Raw genomic sequence first — 21,411 nt, 5'->3', positions numbered from 1 at the left:
CATCCATAGTTGCGATTGATCGGATCAATCGCAACTCTTAGTAAGATGGGCCTCATAATTTACAAAAACTGTTCCTCTGGTACCATGGTACAAAACTGTGGATTATACAGATTCTATGTATATAGTTATGCTCATTTCATCAACTAAAGAATGAAAAGTCAATAGTAAATGCACGCTCTTGCCAAAGGGCACTAAATACCAGAAATCTGCATAGTCCCTGGTTTTGTACCATGTTACATTTAAAACCACCTCTGCAGATTCAGGCAAGAATGTTTATACTTACCGAAGTAATCTTATAGGTCTCAATATGATGATATACTGGAAGTTTTTATCTGCTGCTTGTGTGACAACACCAATGAAAGCTGTGACAGTGATAATGAAGTCAAACCTATAGACACACAACAGAGATAAACATCAATGATCAATACACAATGAATGAAATAAGAGCCAAATGAAGACCTGGGGCCCGTTGCAGAAAGAGTTGCAATCGATTGCAACTCTAAAAATCATGCGCAACTTCATTTTCAACCAATCAACAGCACGCATTTGGGACTTGCGATTGATATTTTGGCTTGCGTTTAAGCACAACTCTTTCTGCAATGGGCCCCAAGTGATGTTTATCTATCCAATATCATATTATCAGTCATGTATTCCATGACATTGAGGCAAGACTTGGCTGCAAATATAAAATGATAATACTGAATGTATCACTTGATGTTATACATGACGCTTTAGGTCCATTAACTCATAGCATACAATTAAAAGGACAAAGATATATGAAGATAAAAACATCAGGGAATTTCACCGATTAGAATTCAGAAAAGAATTTCATATAAGTAGATTTTAAAAGCCTTTGCACCTAAGCTTAAAAAAAATAATGATGCAAAAAAGATCAACGACATTTTTTAATGGACAGATGTGGTAAGTCAAATTAACTCACTTTTTCAACTCCACACATATAATATATGTATGCTTTGAGTACACAACAAAATGGTCTAAAGTTGCACAAATGACATCATAATGCTTTCATTAGGAGTTTAGGACAGCATATCTCATTTAATACGATGTCATAATTTCATCACTAAATCACGAGTCTTGTTGAATGGTGTCCTTGACATTTTGTTCTAACTTTATATAAGTATTTGAATGGTTCACAGTTCTTATTTCTTTTCAACAATAAAACTTCCTTGCCTTTGCAAAATATTTTTATGCCTCCTTTCTTTTTGACACGCAAAAAAGGTTTCTAAGATTCATCAATACATGTGTCAGCAAGATTTTTTTATCAACTTACAGATTCCAACCTACAGTGAAGTAACCTCTTGGTCCAAAACCAAGAATCTTGAGCAAGGCCTCCATGATATAAACTGAAAAAAAATAGAATAGAGAATGAGAGTCATTTTTTATATTAATCAAGCATCAACAACATAAAAAAATCTATTACATGTACTACGATTTCGAAAGCTGCCATTATTTTTGTTCATATTTTTTTATTCAAAGATTGTAAAACACCCATATCACACTGTTTGTGAAATATTGACTTTTAATTTACCTATAAATCCTTAACAAGTGGAATGCCTCTGGCCGTCTCACCTGCATCGCGATTCAACATAGCAGCAGCGCTGACTTTGAAAACTACTATAACTCACACAAGATGTTTAGTGATACTTGGTTACTCTTATTTCCACGTTTTATGAATTAGACCAATACACTTACTGAGATAGGATGGTAATTCAACAAATATCCCCAATGCGGCCAAAGTTCATTGATCTCACATGACCTTTGACCTTGATCATGTGATCTGAAACTTGCACAGGATATTCAGTGATACTTGATTACTCTTATGTCCAATATTCAAAAGTCAGATCAATAAACTTGCAAAGTTATGATGGTAATTCAACAGATACCCCCATTATGGCCAAAGTTTATTGACCTTTGGCACTGGTCATGTGACCTAAAATGCGCACAGGATGTCCAGTGATACTTGATTACTCTTATGTCTAGGTTTTATGAACTAGACCAACATACTTTCAAAGTTATGATGGTAATTCAACAAATACCCTCAATTCAGCCAAAGTTCATTGACCCTAAATGACCTTTGACCTTGATCATGTGACCTGAAACTTGCACAGGATGTTCAGTGATACTTGATTACTATTATGTCCCAAGTTTCATGAATCAGATCCAAAAACTTTTAAAGTTTTGATTGTACTTCAACAGATACCCCCAAATCGGCCAAAGTTCATTGACCCTAAATGACCTTTGACCTTGGTCATGTGACGTGAAACTCATGCAGGATGTTTGGTGATACTTGATTAACCTTATGTCCAAGTTTAATGAACTAGGTCCATATATTTTCTAAGTTATGATGACATTTCAAAAACTTAACCTCAGGTTAAGATTTTGATGTTGATTCCCCCAACATGGTCTAAGTTCATTGACCCTAAATGACCTTTGACCTTGGTCATGTGACATGAAACTCTGATAGGATGTTCAGTAATACTTGATTAACCTTATGGCCAAGTTTCATGAACTAGGTCCATATACTTTTTAAGTTATGATGTCATTTCAAAAACTTAACCTAAGGTTAAGATTTGATGTTGACGCTGTGCACAGCCGCCGTCGGAAAAGCGGCGCCTCTAGTCTCACTCTGCTGTGCTGGGGCCCGTTGCAGAAAGAGTTGCAATCGATCGCAACTCTCAAAATCATGCACAACTTGATTTTCAACCAATCAACAGCGCGCATTTGGGACTTGCGTTTGATTTTTTGACTTGCGTTTAAACGCAACTCTTTCTGCAACAGGCCCCAGGTGAGACAAAAATGAAGATTGAATATTGATACATACATTATTTTTGTATGTACTATAAGAACTTATAAGTTGTCAGTATATTATTTTTTTTTGCTAACACACTCAGGAGCTTATTTTCACACAAAAACTGAGTTTCTTCAGACCACTCCAAAGCTCTTTTTTATTTTTCAACTGTAACTTTGTGTTAATTGCTCTGCCACACTAATATCTATCTACAGAAAGATGAAATTGTGGTGCTTCAAGGTTTGTAAATGAAAAAAAAGTTTTGTATTGGAACAATACCTCTTTTTCAAATAAAAGGTGATATTTTGTAGTTAAAACCATTTCCTTCACTTACATCCAACAAAAAACCAGTCATACCAAGCTACATCATATTGCTCTGAAAGTGGGTGCCCTGTTGGGGATAAGAAAAAATTGAAGGAGACAATACTGTATTTATATAAACTCCAAAAAATGGAATATCATTGATATGAAAGAAAATGGAAGGAGATAGGGGAGCAGGGAGGAATGAGGAAGGGGGGGGGGGGGGAGAAAGAAAGAGAAAACGGGGGAAACTAGAAACAATATACATTTATTTATTATGTATCAATTTTCTTCCAAAATTAAATGTTACTGGTTGCAGTGTATATTTTGTTGCATATTTATTTCAAACTGTCCATCATTTCATGGTGTTTAGATTATTCATTTTAATACTCTGTGAATATATAACTGATACAGGACTGCCCCAATGGAAAGGATATAACAGATTACGGTGCTACGCACAATTTAAAGGTCAAGTCCACCTCAGAAAAATGTTGATTTGAATCAATAGAGAAAAATCAGACAAGCACAATGCTGAAGATTTCATCAAAATCGGATGTAAAATAAGAAAGTTATGACATTTCAAAGTTTCGCTTATTTTTAACAAAATAGTTATATGAACGAGCCAGTTACATCCAAATGAGAGAGTCGATGATGTCACTCACTCACTATTTCTTTTGTTTTCTATTGTTTGAATTATACAATATTTCAATTTTTACAAATTTGACGTTTAGGACCTCCTTGCCTGAAGCCCAAAATGTAAAAATAATGGAATTCCACGTGTTCAGGGAGGAATGAAACTTCATTTCACATGACAATGACGAGAAAATCAAAATATTTCATATTTCAAACAATAAAAAACAAAAGAAATAGTGAGTGAATGACATCATCGACTCTCTCATTTGGATGTAGCTGGCTCGTTCATATAACTATTTTTGTGAAATGAAGCGAAATTTTGAAATGTCATAACTTTCTTTTTTTACATCCGATTTTGATGAAATTTTCAATGTTATGCTTGTTGAATTTTACTCTTTTTATTCAAATCAAGTTTTTGTTGGGGTGGACTTGTCCTTTAAACTTGAAATCTGCATTGACCTGAATAAAAGTCTCTCCAATAATCAACAAGGCATCTATTCACTTTAACAACATGAAGTTCCCAGAGAACTGGAAATGCAGACCTGTTTTAAATGAGTTCTAATAGAGATCTTCTTGTCCATGTTCCCTAATCTCCCTGCCACACTCTGGGGTTACCAAGAGGAAGTGTGAGGTCAAAGGGGGTCACAGGGAGTGTTGGGATAGGATCAGTGCCTGACGAAGGATGCTGGATCAAGATTTGGTCCAGAGTGGATTAGCAGACTCCCCACAGCAGAAAGCTGATTGGTCGAAACCTCTGAACAACAGCCTAAAGTTAAGCTAAACTCATCCCTTCCCTCTACCTTATATCATTCCTTTGAGAAAATTTTTGAAGACTGAATGTAGGGGGGGGGGGTGTTTTTAAATCGCTGCGCCTCCACGAAGTATTTAAGCTACGCTTATTTTGCGGCGTCATCGAACGTGGGTTCAACAACCCCGTGTCATGATTGCTGGTGAGTTTTTTTCTTTGGAGTTGAATGTTTATTCAGTTAGGGACAATTGTCACCTTCCTCTAACAAATCCCCACCTTGATTGATGTTAGAGGCAGGTATCACAAAGGACTGATCAATGATGATAGATTGAGTTATTATTTACTTTCTTTTCAACCACCATAGACAGTAAGGAGAATACATCAGGTGTACAGATAGACTTTGCTGTATCATTCGGCTATTGACTCTTTCAAAATATAAAGAAGACTATTCCTATACAATATGCATATGATCCATTCAAGAAACCATAAACAAGAAGTGTTCTTAATCTCCTCTTCTTTATAAGGATAAATTCTATTTCTACCCACTATGTGTAGATGATCATGTCAAGAGGATATACGCAGCATTCAAAACAACAATATGACCTACATTTGAAAGGTAAACAAACTTTCAAAACTTTCCCATGATGAAACAACGAAGCATAGCATACAGCAACCTGTTGTTGTTTTTGTTAACAGTTTATCTTTATTTTTTCCCTTTTTTTCACAGGAGAGGAGATATGGCATTATGGGTGGGCAAAGGTCAAAGAATATCTACATGCATGTCTCAAAAAGTTAGAGAAGGCATTTTGAAAAGGCAATTCGTACAGTGTTCTGTCTAAGGACACTAAAGCAGCTTATAATTGCTTCACTGATGAGAAAAGACCCTTTTCATAATCAACATAGCCTGTTTTCCTTTAGAATTCATTATTACGTATATTATAAAATATTCTAACAGACAAGTCAACTAATCATCAATAAAACTAAAATGCAAATATTGATTGCATTTTGGCAAGTATGCACAATGATTGAAAATGCGAAAATCAATTTCTGCCCGCTAATGAAAAGGTCGGTGTAACTTCACTTACTATTCAAATAGTACACTAATGCTTCGCCGAGAGCCATTTCCCCTTGATCTTCTTTTGAAATGTTCATCATTGCAGCAGTTAATTAATCAACTCCCATTATTGCAGCAAATGCAATACCAAAACCCAATCCAATCTCAGCGATACTCTAGCTCCAAATCCCCCATTCTTAAATCCAACATGTCAAATCACAGTTCCACAATTTGTATGGATTAGGATTTAATAATCCCTTAATCCCTTGCCCCCCATTCAATCCCATTGGCATGGGACTAAGCAGTGTGTCTTCTCTCTGCTCCAGTTTCTGACTTTGCTTACTTCTTAATTTCATTGTGACATCTATAGGGGAAGAAACTCAATGATTGATGTACGGGTGCAAGCTCTATTGCTGACATATAGGCTTTGCGCACATTTCTTAGATTATTGATTCTTACAGCAATAAACAGTGTTTGGCATAGTTGTGGATGAATGAATTAGTTCCCTAAACTATGACTTGTGTCATAAATGCTTATCTTGAATAAAAGTCTAAAATGCACAAATATATGTTTGGCTGTCAATTATTTATAAAGAAATACAAAATATAACTGTAAATGAAAAAACAGATTATGTATTGTGAAATGAAAATTTGTTTTAATTTTTTTTAAAGAAAAAGTTTCCAAACAGTTTATACATAAATTTAGTTGTAGGCCTACAGCAAGTTTAAGAAAAAAGGGAGTCTGGAAATGACTTACTTGATGCTATAATGGTCTTGATGATAAAGACTATACCGTTGATTGCAATGATGACATCTGTATTGGGAGAATCAAGTATTGCACATAATAAGTAAGAAATATAGACTAAAATACATTGATTTCCAATATAAGTACATGAAGACTTAAAAAACTGAAGAATGATTTATTGATACTTTTTATATAAAAAACTTACAATAAGGTTATGTTGATTAAAAAAGGGATAATACATCTCATAACAACCATATATGAATCATTAAGCAACGACACCACCTCAAAAAGGCTACATTACAACATAATACATTTATTTTCTACACCCATACAAGTGTAAACAAAAATAATGTATTTTCTAATACTCCATTATCATTGGTTAACTCTATCATACTCATGTACTAAATTATAGAAACATAACACTGTATAAAAACAAACAGTCAATCTGAGACAAGTCTACAATCTCAAAAACCTCTTTCTCACTTTCACCTACATGTATATCACTGCCTCTCCCCATATATCATATGCAATGTCTGGTGATATCAGATACATGTACTGTACACTGTCAAAGATCTCAAGAATCAACTCTGAATACATTATTTCATGCAATTTCAGGCAAGCATTGGGTATAGCATCAAATGTTAAGAACTATCTTTGTCTCAAAAGAGTCACTATTAATACTGGAATAAGACTGTGTCACACCATCTTTAATGTATTCTTTGCATCATTTATTATGCTTTGGAAATCATCCTTCAGTTGAAAGTCTTTGTATGCTTAAAAGATGCTATGTCATCCTAGCTCATGAATGCTATCACTATCAAGTTTCAACCATCTGTTAGTTCTGTGCACATGACAGAGTAGGTGCTGATCAGGTACTGCATAGCTTGCTCTCATTGCATACACGTTTTCACATCTTTCTTGTATGTTTTCTTTTTTACCCCATATTTTTTTTTCCATATCTGTCAGTTTGTAGAAGATTAAAATGACAGAAGAGATGTTGGATGAGAGGAATTGTTTTCATATCAGCTGATCGATGAAATTTAAAGGTTTTAATGGAAAAAGGCTCTAATGGAAAAAAGCACAATGAAAAAGGGCACAAATGGTAAAATGGAGAGGGGAGGAATCTATTGCATACCAACTCACGATATATTTTTTGTCCTTCTCCTTTAATACCCTCGATGCCCCCTTTACCCCCCCCATCTCTCTCTCTCTCTCCCTCTGTTCTTTCTTCTCTCTCATAAAATAGCTGGATATATAAAGCGCTTTTTGCCTTAAAAAAAGTGCTGCTATTAGTACCCTGGGTTTAGTTTCACTGCCCATATTTGTGCTCAAGCATTGTAAGAATTTAATCCTAGTATACCAGGTACCCATTCACCTCACCTGGGTTGAGTGCAGCACAATGTGGGCAAATTTCTTGCTGAAGGAAAACACGCCATGGCTGAGAATCGAACCCAAGTCTCTCCGATTGAGAGACAATAGTTACGAGCACTAGATCACGATGTCACCCTCTCCCCTTCCTGTCTCATTTGTCTCTTTCTCTCCATCTTATTTCTCTGCTCCTCTCTGTCTCATCTTTATCCCCCCTCTCCCACTCTATCTTTGCCCATCAACCTATCTCCTCCACTCTCTATTCTTACCTTACCTCATCTCTATATCTTCATATATCCCTTCCCCCACTCAAACTTTACTTTTCCCTATTTCTATCATCTCTTTATTCTGTACAAGGTACCAATAACAATGCAATTATCACATGCACATGCTAAATCATCACCACATTTACCATAAGATCAGCATAATACTTTGATTTATGTATGAGCATAAAACGGATAGCTGTTCCATGAGATGGTGGTATGCAGGGTAAACATATTGTCCTCCATAATGGAGTGTCTGAATTTGTCATCTCGAGCAAAACATTTATCAATCTCCTGAGAGTGTGATCTAGCCACTGTCATCAGTCACTCTGGTGTAAATCTTCTATTCATCCCTACTGTCATCAATTCTTCTTCATGAGACATGAAACACTTCACCACGATGCTATCAAAACATTCATTTCAAAATACAATGCAATACATCATGTCACTGCCAATGGCATCAAACAGCAAAATCTAAAAGGAAAACCCCTACTTTCATCAAATATCCTAAAATCCTGATTTTCTACAATATACATGTAACTTGTAATAATACTAATAATAGTAAAGCAATTTTGCTCACAACCAGATCAGCCTATGCAGGCCTTGAACATTCTCTTGAACTTTACTATACTATTTCATTACTCAAGCTGTTCAAATTTTTCTTTTGTGTGAAAGAAAATTTCAAAAATTGTGTTATCCCTTGGAAAAGTAAAGGTAGCAGGAATTTTCAATTTTCAATTGTGGTTCTGAGGTCTGGATTCATTGAAATATTGCCTAACCATTGAATCTGTGGACTGAAATCTACACCCCAAACCTCAAACCTACTCCCCAATACCACCACAAGTGGTAGTGTGTGTTTACCCTTCAAAAGTGGAAGATTAACCCCTCTGACACCTTCACTAAGGTCCTGATTACACCCCTACCTGACCCTATTCACATCCAAAAGATAAACCATGCTCAGAGGAAACAAAATGTAATATGAACAGGGAATGTACATGGGACATGAAATGCAAGTTATGTTTTCACATTTTATTCCATATGACAAACAAATACTCAAAGTAGTGCCAAAGGAGTACAAATAATTTCAGAAAAAAGGTATCCCCCGCCCTTCTAATAATACCTTCTATGTATCTGATAAAGTCTAAGCTAACAAACATATATTTTTGGGTACGGATATTCAGGGCATATTGTTTATATTATCAACCCATATTCATAAAAGTAAAAGAAAATGATTACGTCAGTGGAAATAATTTGACCCTAGCAAATTTCAAGTTGACTTAGATTGTAAAGGTCTGCCTGTCAAACCAAAGATCATGGGTCCGGGTCCACCCAGGGGAGATGCCTAGAGTCTACATTGTGTGAAAAAATTAATGTCCTTTCGAAGATGTTAAATCATAACCTCATATAGAGGAGACTCTCCACTTTGCATGTTAAGTGCCTAATGAAATCTGGTAGAGTAATCCACCTGGACACCACTAATATGTGATTTTTAGAGAGGAGAGATCTGCTGGTAATAGTGATTCAAACCCTTCTTTGCCTTCCAGGCAGAGATGACGTCAAAACAAAATAAATACTATTATTAGATAATGGATGCAATCCAAAGAAATATTGTGAAAAATACAAAATCCCATTTACAAAGGATTCAGTTAAATATGCGTTTCCATTCCTTTAAACCATGAGAAAAAAGTCACAGATTCTGTACAGACTCTACTTTCCCTACTTCTATACATTTAGAATTCAAAATTTTCAGAAGCCCTAATGCTCTTATGGAACTTTTGTAATTTTTTTTCAAAATATTTATAAGCTAATTTCACCTTGCCCCTGTCTATCTTCTCTACTGTAATCACCTTGATTCTTAAATTTAGAATGTGAAGTGGGTATTGACAAGAGTCAAGACAGAATTCATCTAATCCAGCATTCTGATCCAGTCACCTTAATAGTTCCCCCCTTGGTCGGTAAGAATCAAGGGAACAAGAGTGCATATGACACCACCATATGTTGTTCTTACTGGCCACATGCACTCTCTGTGGGTACTTGCTCACTGCCAAAATTATTGCATGTTGATGAATGCACAACCCTCTTTTCTCCATCAAATGATTGAAGTATTCTTGTATCTTCAACAAAAGGACAAATGAAACATTGGCTTATGCCTGGGTTGGAAAATAGGTCAATCCTCATGATGTCAATGACCAATAAATATGTAAGGTAGATGTTCTCAAACAATTTTTGTTCTCCCTTGAAATAACCCTAATTAATTTTGTTTTCTTTCTCTGACTAGGTTTTATTCAAAATGATCAGATGAAATGCTGGCCAGACATTAAAATTCATCAGCAGTCATAGTATAGAAACAGTCCAAAAAAGGGCATTGAAGCTCAACAAAAAGCATTTATTCTATATTACCCCCCCCATTAAGGTTCAACGTTTAGATCAACCTCATTTAACAATAGACAAAGGTGAAAAAGTCTCTTCCAAAATTTGACAATGAAATTTCATGTCCATAAGGAAGTGTGTATTGGGTTACACATCTACATGTATAACTTGGAAATCACGGCCATGGAAACACACTCGCACAGTTGTTCACATCAAATACCTGCCCAATACCTTTCCTTCCCTTCGCCTTATAACATTTAAAACACTCATATCTATCAGCATCTCAAGTCTCCCATGCCCAACCCCTCCTCCACCTTCTCATATCAATTCTCTCTCCATCTCTTTCTTCCTTCAACCTTTCAACAAAGTTCACAATCAAGAAAAATCAAGAGACAAACCGCGCATTTGATCTTTTTTCTTCTTCAAATGGCACGACGTATCCACCACCCCTCAACTGTCTTCATCTTCATGCATTCATTACTAAGTGGTGAGACATAGGAATTAAAAGCAAGATATTACAATATGAATCCCTGAGTAGAGGGTAAAGAGAGGGAGTGTTTGCATATTGATTAATTTTGCTGCAAGGCATTTCTTCTTTTAGCAGGCTCTATGCTGCCACCTGCCTGAATCGGACAGACAGATCTTGCCCGCCTAGGCCTTTGACTTGATGGTTACTTGCTGACAAGTCTACCTTGGTCATTCATATCATAACTAGAGAGGGAAGAAATATATTCACAATCGTGTCGGTTTGTGCATTAGGTATTTACCTGAATTAATGGGGAAATCATGCTGTGGGGGGAAAGTAAATTAAATTTTTAAAATTTCAAATATATTACTACAGAAAAAGAAAAAAAATAAAAGGTAAACTGCAAAGGATTGCTCTTTATGAACCTGGTAAAGATGAATCCTAAATACAGGGAAAAAAATCATCAGAGCAGACTAGTGGAAAGATGAATGATGTATTCAGCAATATCCATTGCTCTGAAATCTTCTAGAAACCTTCACCACTGACATAATAATACATCATACATCATAGTAAAGTATGGTATATAGTATTCATGGTGGCTTTGAAATGCAGATCAAGAGATAAATGATGGCATATACCTTATCATGACATCCTAGGAAATAACATTCTACACTGATAGATAAGGACAGAATAAGGTATTCAAGAAAAAAAAAATTCTTGGAACAGAATAAATGGAATCATTTGAGATGTATAAGTAGTAGGAGGGCTAAATGGGATTAGAAAAAAAATCCTAGACATATCAACAAATGATGATTGAATAAGGGAATAATTACTTACAAACGATTGCTTCAAATATTCTTGATGAAACCATCTTCTGAATTAATCTAAATGGAACATCCATAGGACTGAGAAGAGATTCAAACCAGAGTCTTTCCTCTCGTTGTGACTTCCATTTTAACCTTGACACTTCAAAGACATTGTGAAATTCCTGCATAAAATCATATCAATCAGAGAAAATAAATACCTCGTACTTGTCATTGATTCAAAGAAATTAGACTTCATTAATAATATTCAAGGCTGATTGATAATTATCATTTTTGTACATCAATATTTATCAATTTGCCCTGTTAATTCTCTAAACTAGGATTCAAAGCTTATCTACTCATAGATACAACATTTCTGGAAGCCCACCTGTCTTGAATATGAGTAGGGCATCTCTATTAGTCTTGTAAGGAGAACATTACAAGGGAAACTTCTATACTAGGCGTGACTCTTCTTACATAAAGCTTGTACATTGTAATTAACAGTAATAAGCTACAAGATGCATACCTGCAGATCTAGCTTGCCTGATCCACTAGTGTTTAGAGTCTTGAATGTGAGTAGGACATCCCTTTTACTCTTGTTAGGAGAATAGTACTTGAGCAAACCTTCAAAATGAGCAAACGTCACTTTACCAGGATGCTGTATAAGAGTAAATAAAAAAAAATGAAAAGAAAAATGAGAATTGGCATCTCAGGGGTGTAGCATAATATGAATACTTGATATCGACAAATGACTGTAACTCTATGTTCATAGTTTTGTCATAGACTCGTTACAGTTGTGTTTGATTCAACAACCAAAATTTGATCTGTTATGTTACAGAACACCTGACTGAACAAAAAAAAACTAGGCAACTGACTGATAATTATGACTGCTTACATTGATCTTTATTGCAATCAATCATTAAAATCAATCATTAGATCTAACACTTTGATTTGAATTACCAGGTCTTTAGACTTGAAATACATTGTTAAATTAACCAATCTTTTATATACCAGTAACTTTCAGAAGCATATTAGCTAACAGATTTGATGCAATGACAGGATACGAGAAATTTAACACATCTAAAAGCATTTATGCTTCTTTTCTTTAATCATTGATCATGCATCTTTTACTATTAAGTTGGTGTTGCAGATTTATCGCATACTTTGCTTCATTATTTAAAATATTCCTTTTTTATGAGATGTAACACAATAAGATTATAATCCAAGAAATTCAACAAATCTGCAAGTTTGATTCCAAGAAAAAGAAAAAGAAAAGTCTGAATCGCTTCAATGTTGTTTATTCCATAGAAGTTCCATGAGCCATCTAAGATTGTACTTTATAGTCTTTCACCCATTAACCCCAGACGGCACAAACATCACATCAATGAAACGGATTGTAGGGCCATTAGTACAGGTAAACAGCTCAAAACAAATAGAGAATCAATTTTCACTTGCTGATAACCATCTGTTTATAGAGTAAAGACCTCCTAATGAGGGAATCCATGGTGTATGACACTGTGTTTGATAGGCTTAAGGACACAAATGGATAGGCCAAACAAGATGAAATTTGAAAGAAATATCCTTATTTTTGTTTGATATAAAACATTCATGCCCTCCTATCAAGCAATTACCTTCTGTACCTAGTGAGTTGTTATTAAACATGAGTAAAATCAGTAGATTCATCATGCAACTGAAAAGGGTAACAAACATGCTATAAATGTGTTCTTTTGATGCTCACATGATCGTAGCTGAATAAAACTGGTAATAAAACTTCAAGAAAAAGGAAGGACATACATACAGCAGGATTATTCTCTTAATGGCTCACGTCGAGTGAGATATTTAAAAAACTGTTAAAAGAGACTTGATGCATCTTCTTTCTCTTATCCTTTCTTCCCGATTTCCCTGTCAGCAGTGCTTTTAAAGCCACCTTTGATGGCGTATCATAGTGTTGGTGGATCGATGCATGGATTTGACGAAGGAAGGGAGATTTACGCAGGATCAATAGCGTGTCAACCAACTTCCTTTGATTGATGATTGTTGATTCAAAATATTAACAGTAAACTAGACATATTTCTAGGACAATTGTTCCACATTGATATTTTCTCTCATTAATCGCTACTAAATATGAATCATTTTTTGTTGCATCTGGTAATCAATACATTCCACCTAAAGATACAAAAAGTACAGATGCGAATGATAATTGAATGTGCAGGGTATATAAAGGGTCACAAACTGAAAATCTGCCAACTCAAGCAAACATTTTGAATTCTTAAAGTCACTGAACGATAAAAGGGCTTCTTTAAATATCAGGCACAAAAGACTGAAATAACCGAGGTGGAGGGGGGGGGGGGCATATAACATCGATTTATGAAAATTTCAGGCAAAAACACCTAAATCCTTTATAAACCCTAATCATCTTTAAATTAGCCGAATCAGCACTCTTCCACATCACGTAATGGTTTCCCAAGACAGACTTTACCCATCACTCCACCAAGATCTGGGCAGTGTTTCAGCAAGAATCTTGTCTGTGATTTTTACTGGCAAATTTACTCTGGGCCAATCAGAAGCAAGGATTTCAGTAGCTTATAACAAATAGTCAGTGGAAATCACTGATTATTTGTTTCATGAAATGCTTCCCTGGCTCCGTCTACACAGGATAAGAGGCAAGAGGTAAACTTAGGAAATGAGATATAGGTAACAAGAGAGAGCCTTGTCTTAAAGTAATTACATCTGACGATGTACATAGGAAGACATATGCACTACCAAGGTTGGAATGCGGATAGATTGCTTATCATCCATACTATTGACTGCTTAATACTTTTTTTTTACTAGCCTGGGGGTAAAGTAGCTTTCAATAGTGAAAACATTAAATTGATAAGTCGGTACATGCAGAAAGACAGATTGGAATGCAAAAAATTTGTTTCTCAATATCCATACTACTTATTTAGTTAATCCATTATTACTAATCTTCCTATAATTAGGTTATTTTCCTTATGATGGTTTTAAATAGTGAAAACATTAATAGGGTATATATCGCAATACGTGCAGTCAAGACTGAAATGCAGAGAAATTTTGTCTACCCTTTCAATAACATCGACTGATTTACAATTACTTGTAAACTTTGGCAATTACAAATCTAATTAATAATCTGATGATAGTGCTCAGCACTAAAGAATTGCACAGCCTATTGTACTTGAATGTCAAATTAAAGATTGCTATATTTAACAGATGATACACTTTTAAGTATGAAAAAAGACTACATGAAAAAGTTTTCAAATTGACGACAGGGGTCATATGACCTTCATATCAAGAGAGAGATAATACATGTATTGTGAACTACATGTATACATGCTTAACTTGCAAACTTTATGGTAAGCCTAACTAGTGAGACTTTAGTGAAAAATAAGACTTCCAAATCTGATCTTCATCTTTTAACAAATATCCTTTTCTTTTTCTGTGAAAAGTTTTGAAAAATCAAATAAATGACCTGCAGACAAGTTATTGAATTGAATTGAATTTATTGAATTTCCACAATCAAAATAAAGGTGTACAAAGTAAGCATATTATTTTAATGAATTCTATGAATGTGATGATCCATACTTGCACAATCACTGACCTAATAAATTCAATTTCAAGGAAATTTCAATGTCATGAATATTACAAGTTACAAAAGTTTTTACATAATACTACCAATATCAAACCTCATGATGCCATGGATTACAGAGTGAATTTAATCACAGCATTTTTCATGGAAAAGAGGTCAGAGGGAGCTTTTCCCTCATGTAGGAAATCAAGTTAAGTTATGAAAAGGTAAAGCAGTGTTTTTTATTGATATATTTATTTACCAACAATATTCACATGTTTACAGGTTAGAATACAAATTGCATAACAGTTACACATGTATAAAAATATGATGGTAAATGGGACCAGAAAATAGCACAAGTGCTAATCGAGCCCGGCCCCACAAATATTACAAAATGCACATTTAAGAAGGAAAAACATAACAAAACTTTAAATTACAATATATTCCTAGTAAAGGGTTATCATTTACATTACTTTAAAGTTCCTTAATTGTATTAATTATCTACTGTAGACTTGAAAAAAAAATCTCTACAAGCTCAAGCCTATGGGTTGTACTTGGATCAATAAAACAGAATGATTATCTTACCCTTCTACTGCATAATAATCTGAATGCTTTGCTGGTTGCTTTCCGCATGTGAAGTGTGAGCTTCTTGAATTTCTTCTTCTCAATGCCAGTGAATGTATCATACACAACAGCAAGAAGCTGCAGAAGGATTAAAATAAATATCAACATTTCTTTAATACTGTATATTGACCATTAAAAAATCATTTATAGAATTTCCTTCATTAAATGCTACAATTTCAGGTAAAACATCAGCTGGACTTTGAGAAACACCTTGATTCAAAGAAAAGGATGTCTATATTAATGTGTAAGAAATGTTGAGCATGAAAACATGATAAATATGAGTGGAAAGGAGATGGATAGAGGGGAAGCAAAAAAGAGAGGAATAATAATATAGAGGAGGGTAAAAAGAACAAATAGGAATCAACAATAAGAAATAGATAACATTAAACAATAGTAAATAGTGGTATTAAAATACGAGCTGTGAATGGCTAGATTGGTACCACGTGACCTCCCTTCAAAAAGTTATATTGTACGGTACTTTTGGATGGTACGTGTGCAACGGTATGAATGTTTGACATTCAGCCTCTCATTTGCTCATGTACAACAAGCTAAGTAGGCATTGTACAATTTACTATACTAAATAGAGAATATCTATCATACAATATTACTGGACTATATGAACTCCAAATGTAAAATTATCCCAAGATGAACAGAATAAGAAAGATGAGAAGAAAAGTATAAGAAACGGGAGGAGCAAAAACAAGAAAGAAAAAAAAGACAAGTAATGAATCAAAGCTTGAAAAAAAAAAGAATATGAATGCGATGAATAAAAGGAGAAAATGACGACAGGAAAAGAATCATAAGGGAAATATGACGTTGAGAATGGATGAACATCCGATTTTATTTTTCCACATAAACTATTCCTAAAAGTAAGAGAAATAAACATCATCAATGTATACAAAGTATAAAACAATGAAAAATATAAAGTAATCGAAAACCAACGAGAGTGACATTTTATAGAAATCAAAATTCAGTACAATCAAGTATTATTGATCATGCAAATATAATGTATACTGGTATTGCATAAGATGGCATACCACTGTAGTTTAAGGGCAAAAATATAATGCAAATTCTTTAATAGTCCATTTTAAATATACTATGAATGTTTATTTGGACTAACAGTAAGTAAATATGGGAAAGAGTGATAAAGCTACAGAAAATGATTGCAATGTTCCATTGAACTGTCATATTTCTTATTCCCTGTATATATTCAAGATATATAATCCTTGATCTTGGGGTAAAAGAAAAAATCATATACATGTAATCAAGAATGTAAATACTTGAATGTATTTACATTCTTGATATTCTTCTTTCATTGAACAATATATTTATGATTTACAAGTTACAATTTTACCTAACTCCCAGTCTGAAAAGTGTATGACTCATTATCTCTGTTATAAAAGAGAGAATATGAGTCAGAGATGTTTGAGAGAGGTACTTCCTTAAGCACCTGCTAGACAGGCACTGTCATACTCATTGGTTCTATGTCCCCGCCCCCGGTCCCCGCCCACAACCTCCCTATTACCGTGTTCAGGTAGTATACTTCATTAGGCCAACCTCATACCTCTTCCTCCTCTCATTCATTCCTATCTTTTCATTTTCCCCTCTTCCCTTTTCAAAACCTTCCTAAATTTCTCTTCTTCATCATTATCAAGTCATCAGTTTTAAGAAGCATGTTTATTCTCATGGAAATACTGTGGATAACTCCATGCTTATCTCATGAGTTCTTGTCAAAAGGAGCAACATTTACAATGGGTTTACTATGAATGATGAGAAGTGGTAGTCAAATGAATTATTAAGCACAAATTAATTAATCTATAGTAGTGAAAATTGCACCTTCTAAATTATGCATTTAAGTCTAGTAAATTATGAATAGTATTGAGCATTCTCATTATCCATATTTGACTCAAAAGAACGAAAAATGAATCAGGAAAGAAAAATCATAAGATAAGGTGTCCATTACTAGTCTAGTACTCAATACCCCTTCACTATTTTTTTTCATTCCTTCTCAAAATATTTTCTTGCATTGAAAATTTTTTAAACAGATATTGACATAGGTGATCGTTCATTTGCGACATTTCAAAATTCTTCTGTATATATTTTAATTGAAGTCACGCAACTTACTTAAAGGGGAATCCAGCCTTGGCCATAAAATGTTATGTCAGGAAGGAGAAAAATAATTAAACAGAATGGTGAAAGTTTGAAAGAAATTGGACAAGAAATAAGAAAGTTATAGCTGCTTTAAATTTGAGATCACTAATACTATGTAGATTTCAAATTGGCAACTCAGTAAGTAAATTATGACAAGGGGCAAGGACAACTTTCTCATAGGCCATGTACTTTATTATCAGGTATTTGTGGTTTTCTCCTAAAGTACCCATTCCCCTGGGACAGTAATCTAAATATAACCCAGGTAGTAGTTGTTTAATGTCCTCATGAAAGAAAAATATAATTTGAAATGAAACTTTTGGGGAGAATGACATTTTAGCCAAAATATGTATTGGAGTACATTGAGGAATAGTCCTTGCCTTACATCACTATGACATCCCATATGCGGCCAATTTGAAGTCTCCATGAGTATAGTGATTACCAATATTTACAACTTTTAAAAATTCATAACTTTCTTGTTGTTTGTCCAATATTGTTCAAAACTTTCACCTATCAACTTGTCTGATTTTTCTTTTCCTTATAAAAACAATTTTTTATTTGGGTTGGATTCCCCTTTAAAAGCTGTCTTTACTATAAAGAAAATGCATTATGGCTGTACACAAAAAAAATAATTTGCAAAAATTTACAGAATTAATTCTAAATCTCCACTACACATCTCAGACCATCCTCATCACAAGCTGGCAAGGAGCTCAAGGTCATGTCAAGGACACAAATAAACATAAATAACTTACAGAAATTTAATGTAAATTATATAATGATATTAACAAGCATGCTTTGGCATAGGAATACCAACCAGTGTACAAGTAGATTTCACACATTGTCATCACCTGTTGGAAACTACATACATCTAACATATCAAATTATTGACTAATTAATGATCTGAAATGACCTTTGACCTTGACTGAGTTACCTGAAATTACACTAATCTATTTCTAATTGAAACTGTAAAATATTACATATAAGTCTAAAATAACATTCCTACATGCAGATTATTAATAAATCGCAATATTGTCTTGAATATTCAAAATCATAACCTTTGGTCTAATTTTTTCTTGAAAGTTGATATCACTTTTTTTAACCCCACATGACCTTTGCCTGTGCCTAGAGACCTGAAATGACATAGAGCGCAATAAGAGTGCAAGTAACACAAGGAGTACTTCATAATTTGTACTATAGGACAATGACATATTCAGTACAACCCCTCAATTATTAAACCAGTCTGCAAGAACAAGTACATACTAAATCAATCTCACACTCATTTCTCTCCTCTCTGTCTGTATGTCTCCCTGTCTCTGTCTAAGTTTGTCTCTCTTTCTTTCTCTGTTCCTTCTACCACGCTGCACCTTTTATTGTCTCAATAATAAAAGAAAACTAGCAGGATGATAGAAGAAAAATTACAGGTGAATCAAGTTAGATGTTTAATTCATGATATCAAATGTCAAAATGAAATGAATGACATCTCTGATGAACCACCCGGTGGAATAAAGGGGAAATCTGTGCTTCTGTGAGCAGATGCTGGAAATATTGTACTTCTGCATTGCATTTCCTGTTACAATAATACCAATAAAACAATCATCCTTAATTGCTTTAGACAGCCCCTCTCCCTAATACCCTTGTGTATACAACCCATCCTCCCTGCCCTGCCCCCTCCTCCTCCTTCTAGTCTATCTTCCAGACTTTATTTTCAGACTGAATTCCATAAATAAACATTCCTTTGTAGGTAAATTCAGTTGCGCTTACATGTCAAAGAAGAAAATATGAAATTAAATGACTAATTAAAAATATGGTGACAGTCAACAGCCCATTTATCAAATACACAAGAAAAAAACAATTATTTCTCAAGTGAGATTTAAACAATTTTAAGACCTATAAAAATAGAAACAATAAACCGCAATTTGTCTTTTGAACAAATTTTCTTTTACATCATCTATCTATACTGAATAGTTGGAATTGTACAACTTAACAGCTTAATTACTTCATTTTTGTACATTTCCCATGCAATAATGCATATCTTCATCTTTTTAAAAAAAGAATGGTATAAGGGATTTTTTCACAAATCTTTGGTACTGTGGCTAATGGTCTATATTTCACATAGAATTCATGTACCATGTTTGTTTAACACATGTTGCATAATAGATTTTAAATCTCTGTTGTTTGTTCTCAGTTGAACCCAAAAATCACCAACCCGGTCTATTTCACAAGCCTATCTGGTAAAGAACTGGGAGTTGCATGCAAGAACAGCTCTACATCCCGTAGGATACAACCAATTTGTCATCAGTCATTGTTAGCAGGGAGATTGCCCAAGAATAACCGGAGGGTAGTACTGGAATAATTTTGAGGCAGACCTATCCAATTTGTGGACTCTTTCATAGCATTCCTCTAGCAGACAATCGAAACTGACATCATGACTAAAATGATAGTCTATATACCAGATGGATGCCTTCGCATCTTTCCTTCCAGTTCTTCACTTGATCACCCACCCAGCTTATACCAGCAGCAGCATAAGACAGAAAATTAATATCTTTTATGACTTTCTATCACAATCACGTGAGAATGATTAATGAAAATATGTTCAAATTTGAACCAGATCAAAGCTCCTTTCTTTTTTTAGTCTATTCAGAAACCAGACAATTGACTTTGACATGACAAAAGCAAAAATCATACTCTACTTTTAAGGATCCATTGCTTTTGTCATCTTCCATTTAATTTTGATCCTATATTAAGGTGAGAGAGGAAAGTGATTTGACAAACACCATCCCATGATACCAAAGCTGATTGCTGGAAGAGTCCAGGATGTCGCTGGGTATTAAAAAAAAATGTGTTATCAACTTTTTCAACAGGTTAAGTCACAAAGAGGTGTGTGTTCATCACTCAAATAAAAAATCAAAATAAGACTACTTTTTCATGAGAGTTTCATCTAATTGGAGCTGTATTAAAGTTACTAACTGAAAATTTGACTTTTATATAAAAACTTATTTCTGAATATTTGAAGCTACCCTGGGAAAAGAATTCATACTTATGCAAACTACACATTAACAATGATCTTCCTTGAAAGACAACTGATACCACCATAAAACAATTCATCTACCATCAAAAGAAGAAAAGTTAAAAGCTTTCTAGTTTGATAATTGCAAAAAAAGAAATATCCCCCTTACACAGCAATTACACATAGCAGTACACTCCTTCAGGTTTACAATCGGGCAGAGCCCAAACTCTCAAGATGATAGCATTTAGGTGTTGCTGGCTTTATATAGTGAGGAAGGATCTAAATTAGTTTAGTTTTAGTTAGGTTCACTCCAACAATGTTGTAGGACTTAGCCTGTTCATTGATCAAATTAGAATGTCTATAGCTGCTCTCCTTGAGACAAAATTTGAAGTGCTACTTATGTTGGCTGGGAAGGGTGGCAGGGGTATCATAGACAGCAAAATATTCCATAAAAACAAACGAGAATCAAAAATCACTCAAAATCATAGGCA

General features: G+C 34.3%; 1 protein-coding gene across 1 annotated transcript in view; it reads right to left on the bottom strand.

Annotated features, from left to right (window-relative positions):
* Window positions 1-21,411, bottom strand: part of LOC121409222 (two pore calcium channel protein 1-like) — a 50,200-nt gene that overhangs the window by 14,536 nt on the left and 14,253 nt on the right. The window contains exons 8-14 of the mRNA XM_041601083.1: window positions 15,727-15,843; window positions 12,085-12,216; window positions 11,593-11,743; window positions 6,301-6,357; window positions 3,144-3,200; window positions 1,292-1,364; window positions 284-388 (exon numbers count right to left, since the gene is read on the bottom strand). Of these exons, the coding sequence (XP_041457017.1) occupies window positions 284-388; window positions 1,292-1,364; window positions 3,144-3,200; window positions 6,301-6,357; window positions 11,593-11,743; window positions 12,085-12,216; window positions 15,727-15,843 (692 nt within the window). The remainder of the gene's footprint in view (window positions 1-283; window positions 389-1,291; window positions 1,365-3,143; window positions 3,201-6,300; window positions 6,358-11,592; window positions 11,744-12,084; window positions 12,217-15,726; window positions 15,844-21,411) is intronic.

The sequence above is a fragment of the Lytechinus variegatus genome, chromosome 2 (assembly GCF_018143015.1).
Source record: "Lytechinus variegatus isolate NC3 chromosome 2, Lvar_3.0, whole genome shotgun sequence".
Classification (NCBI taxonomy): Eukaryota; Metazoa; Echinodermata; class Echinoidea; order Temnopleuroida; family Toxopneustidae; genus Lytechinus; species Lytechinus variegatus.
Note: the sequence above shows the minus strand (reverse complement) of the source record. Positions and strands in the feature narration are given on the sequence as shown.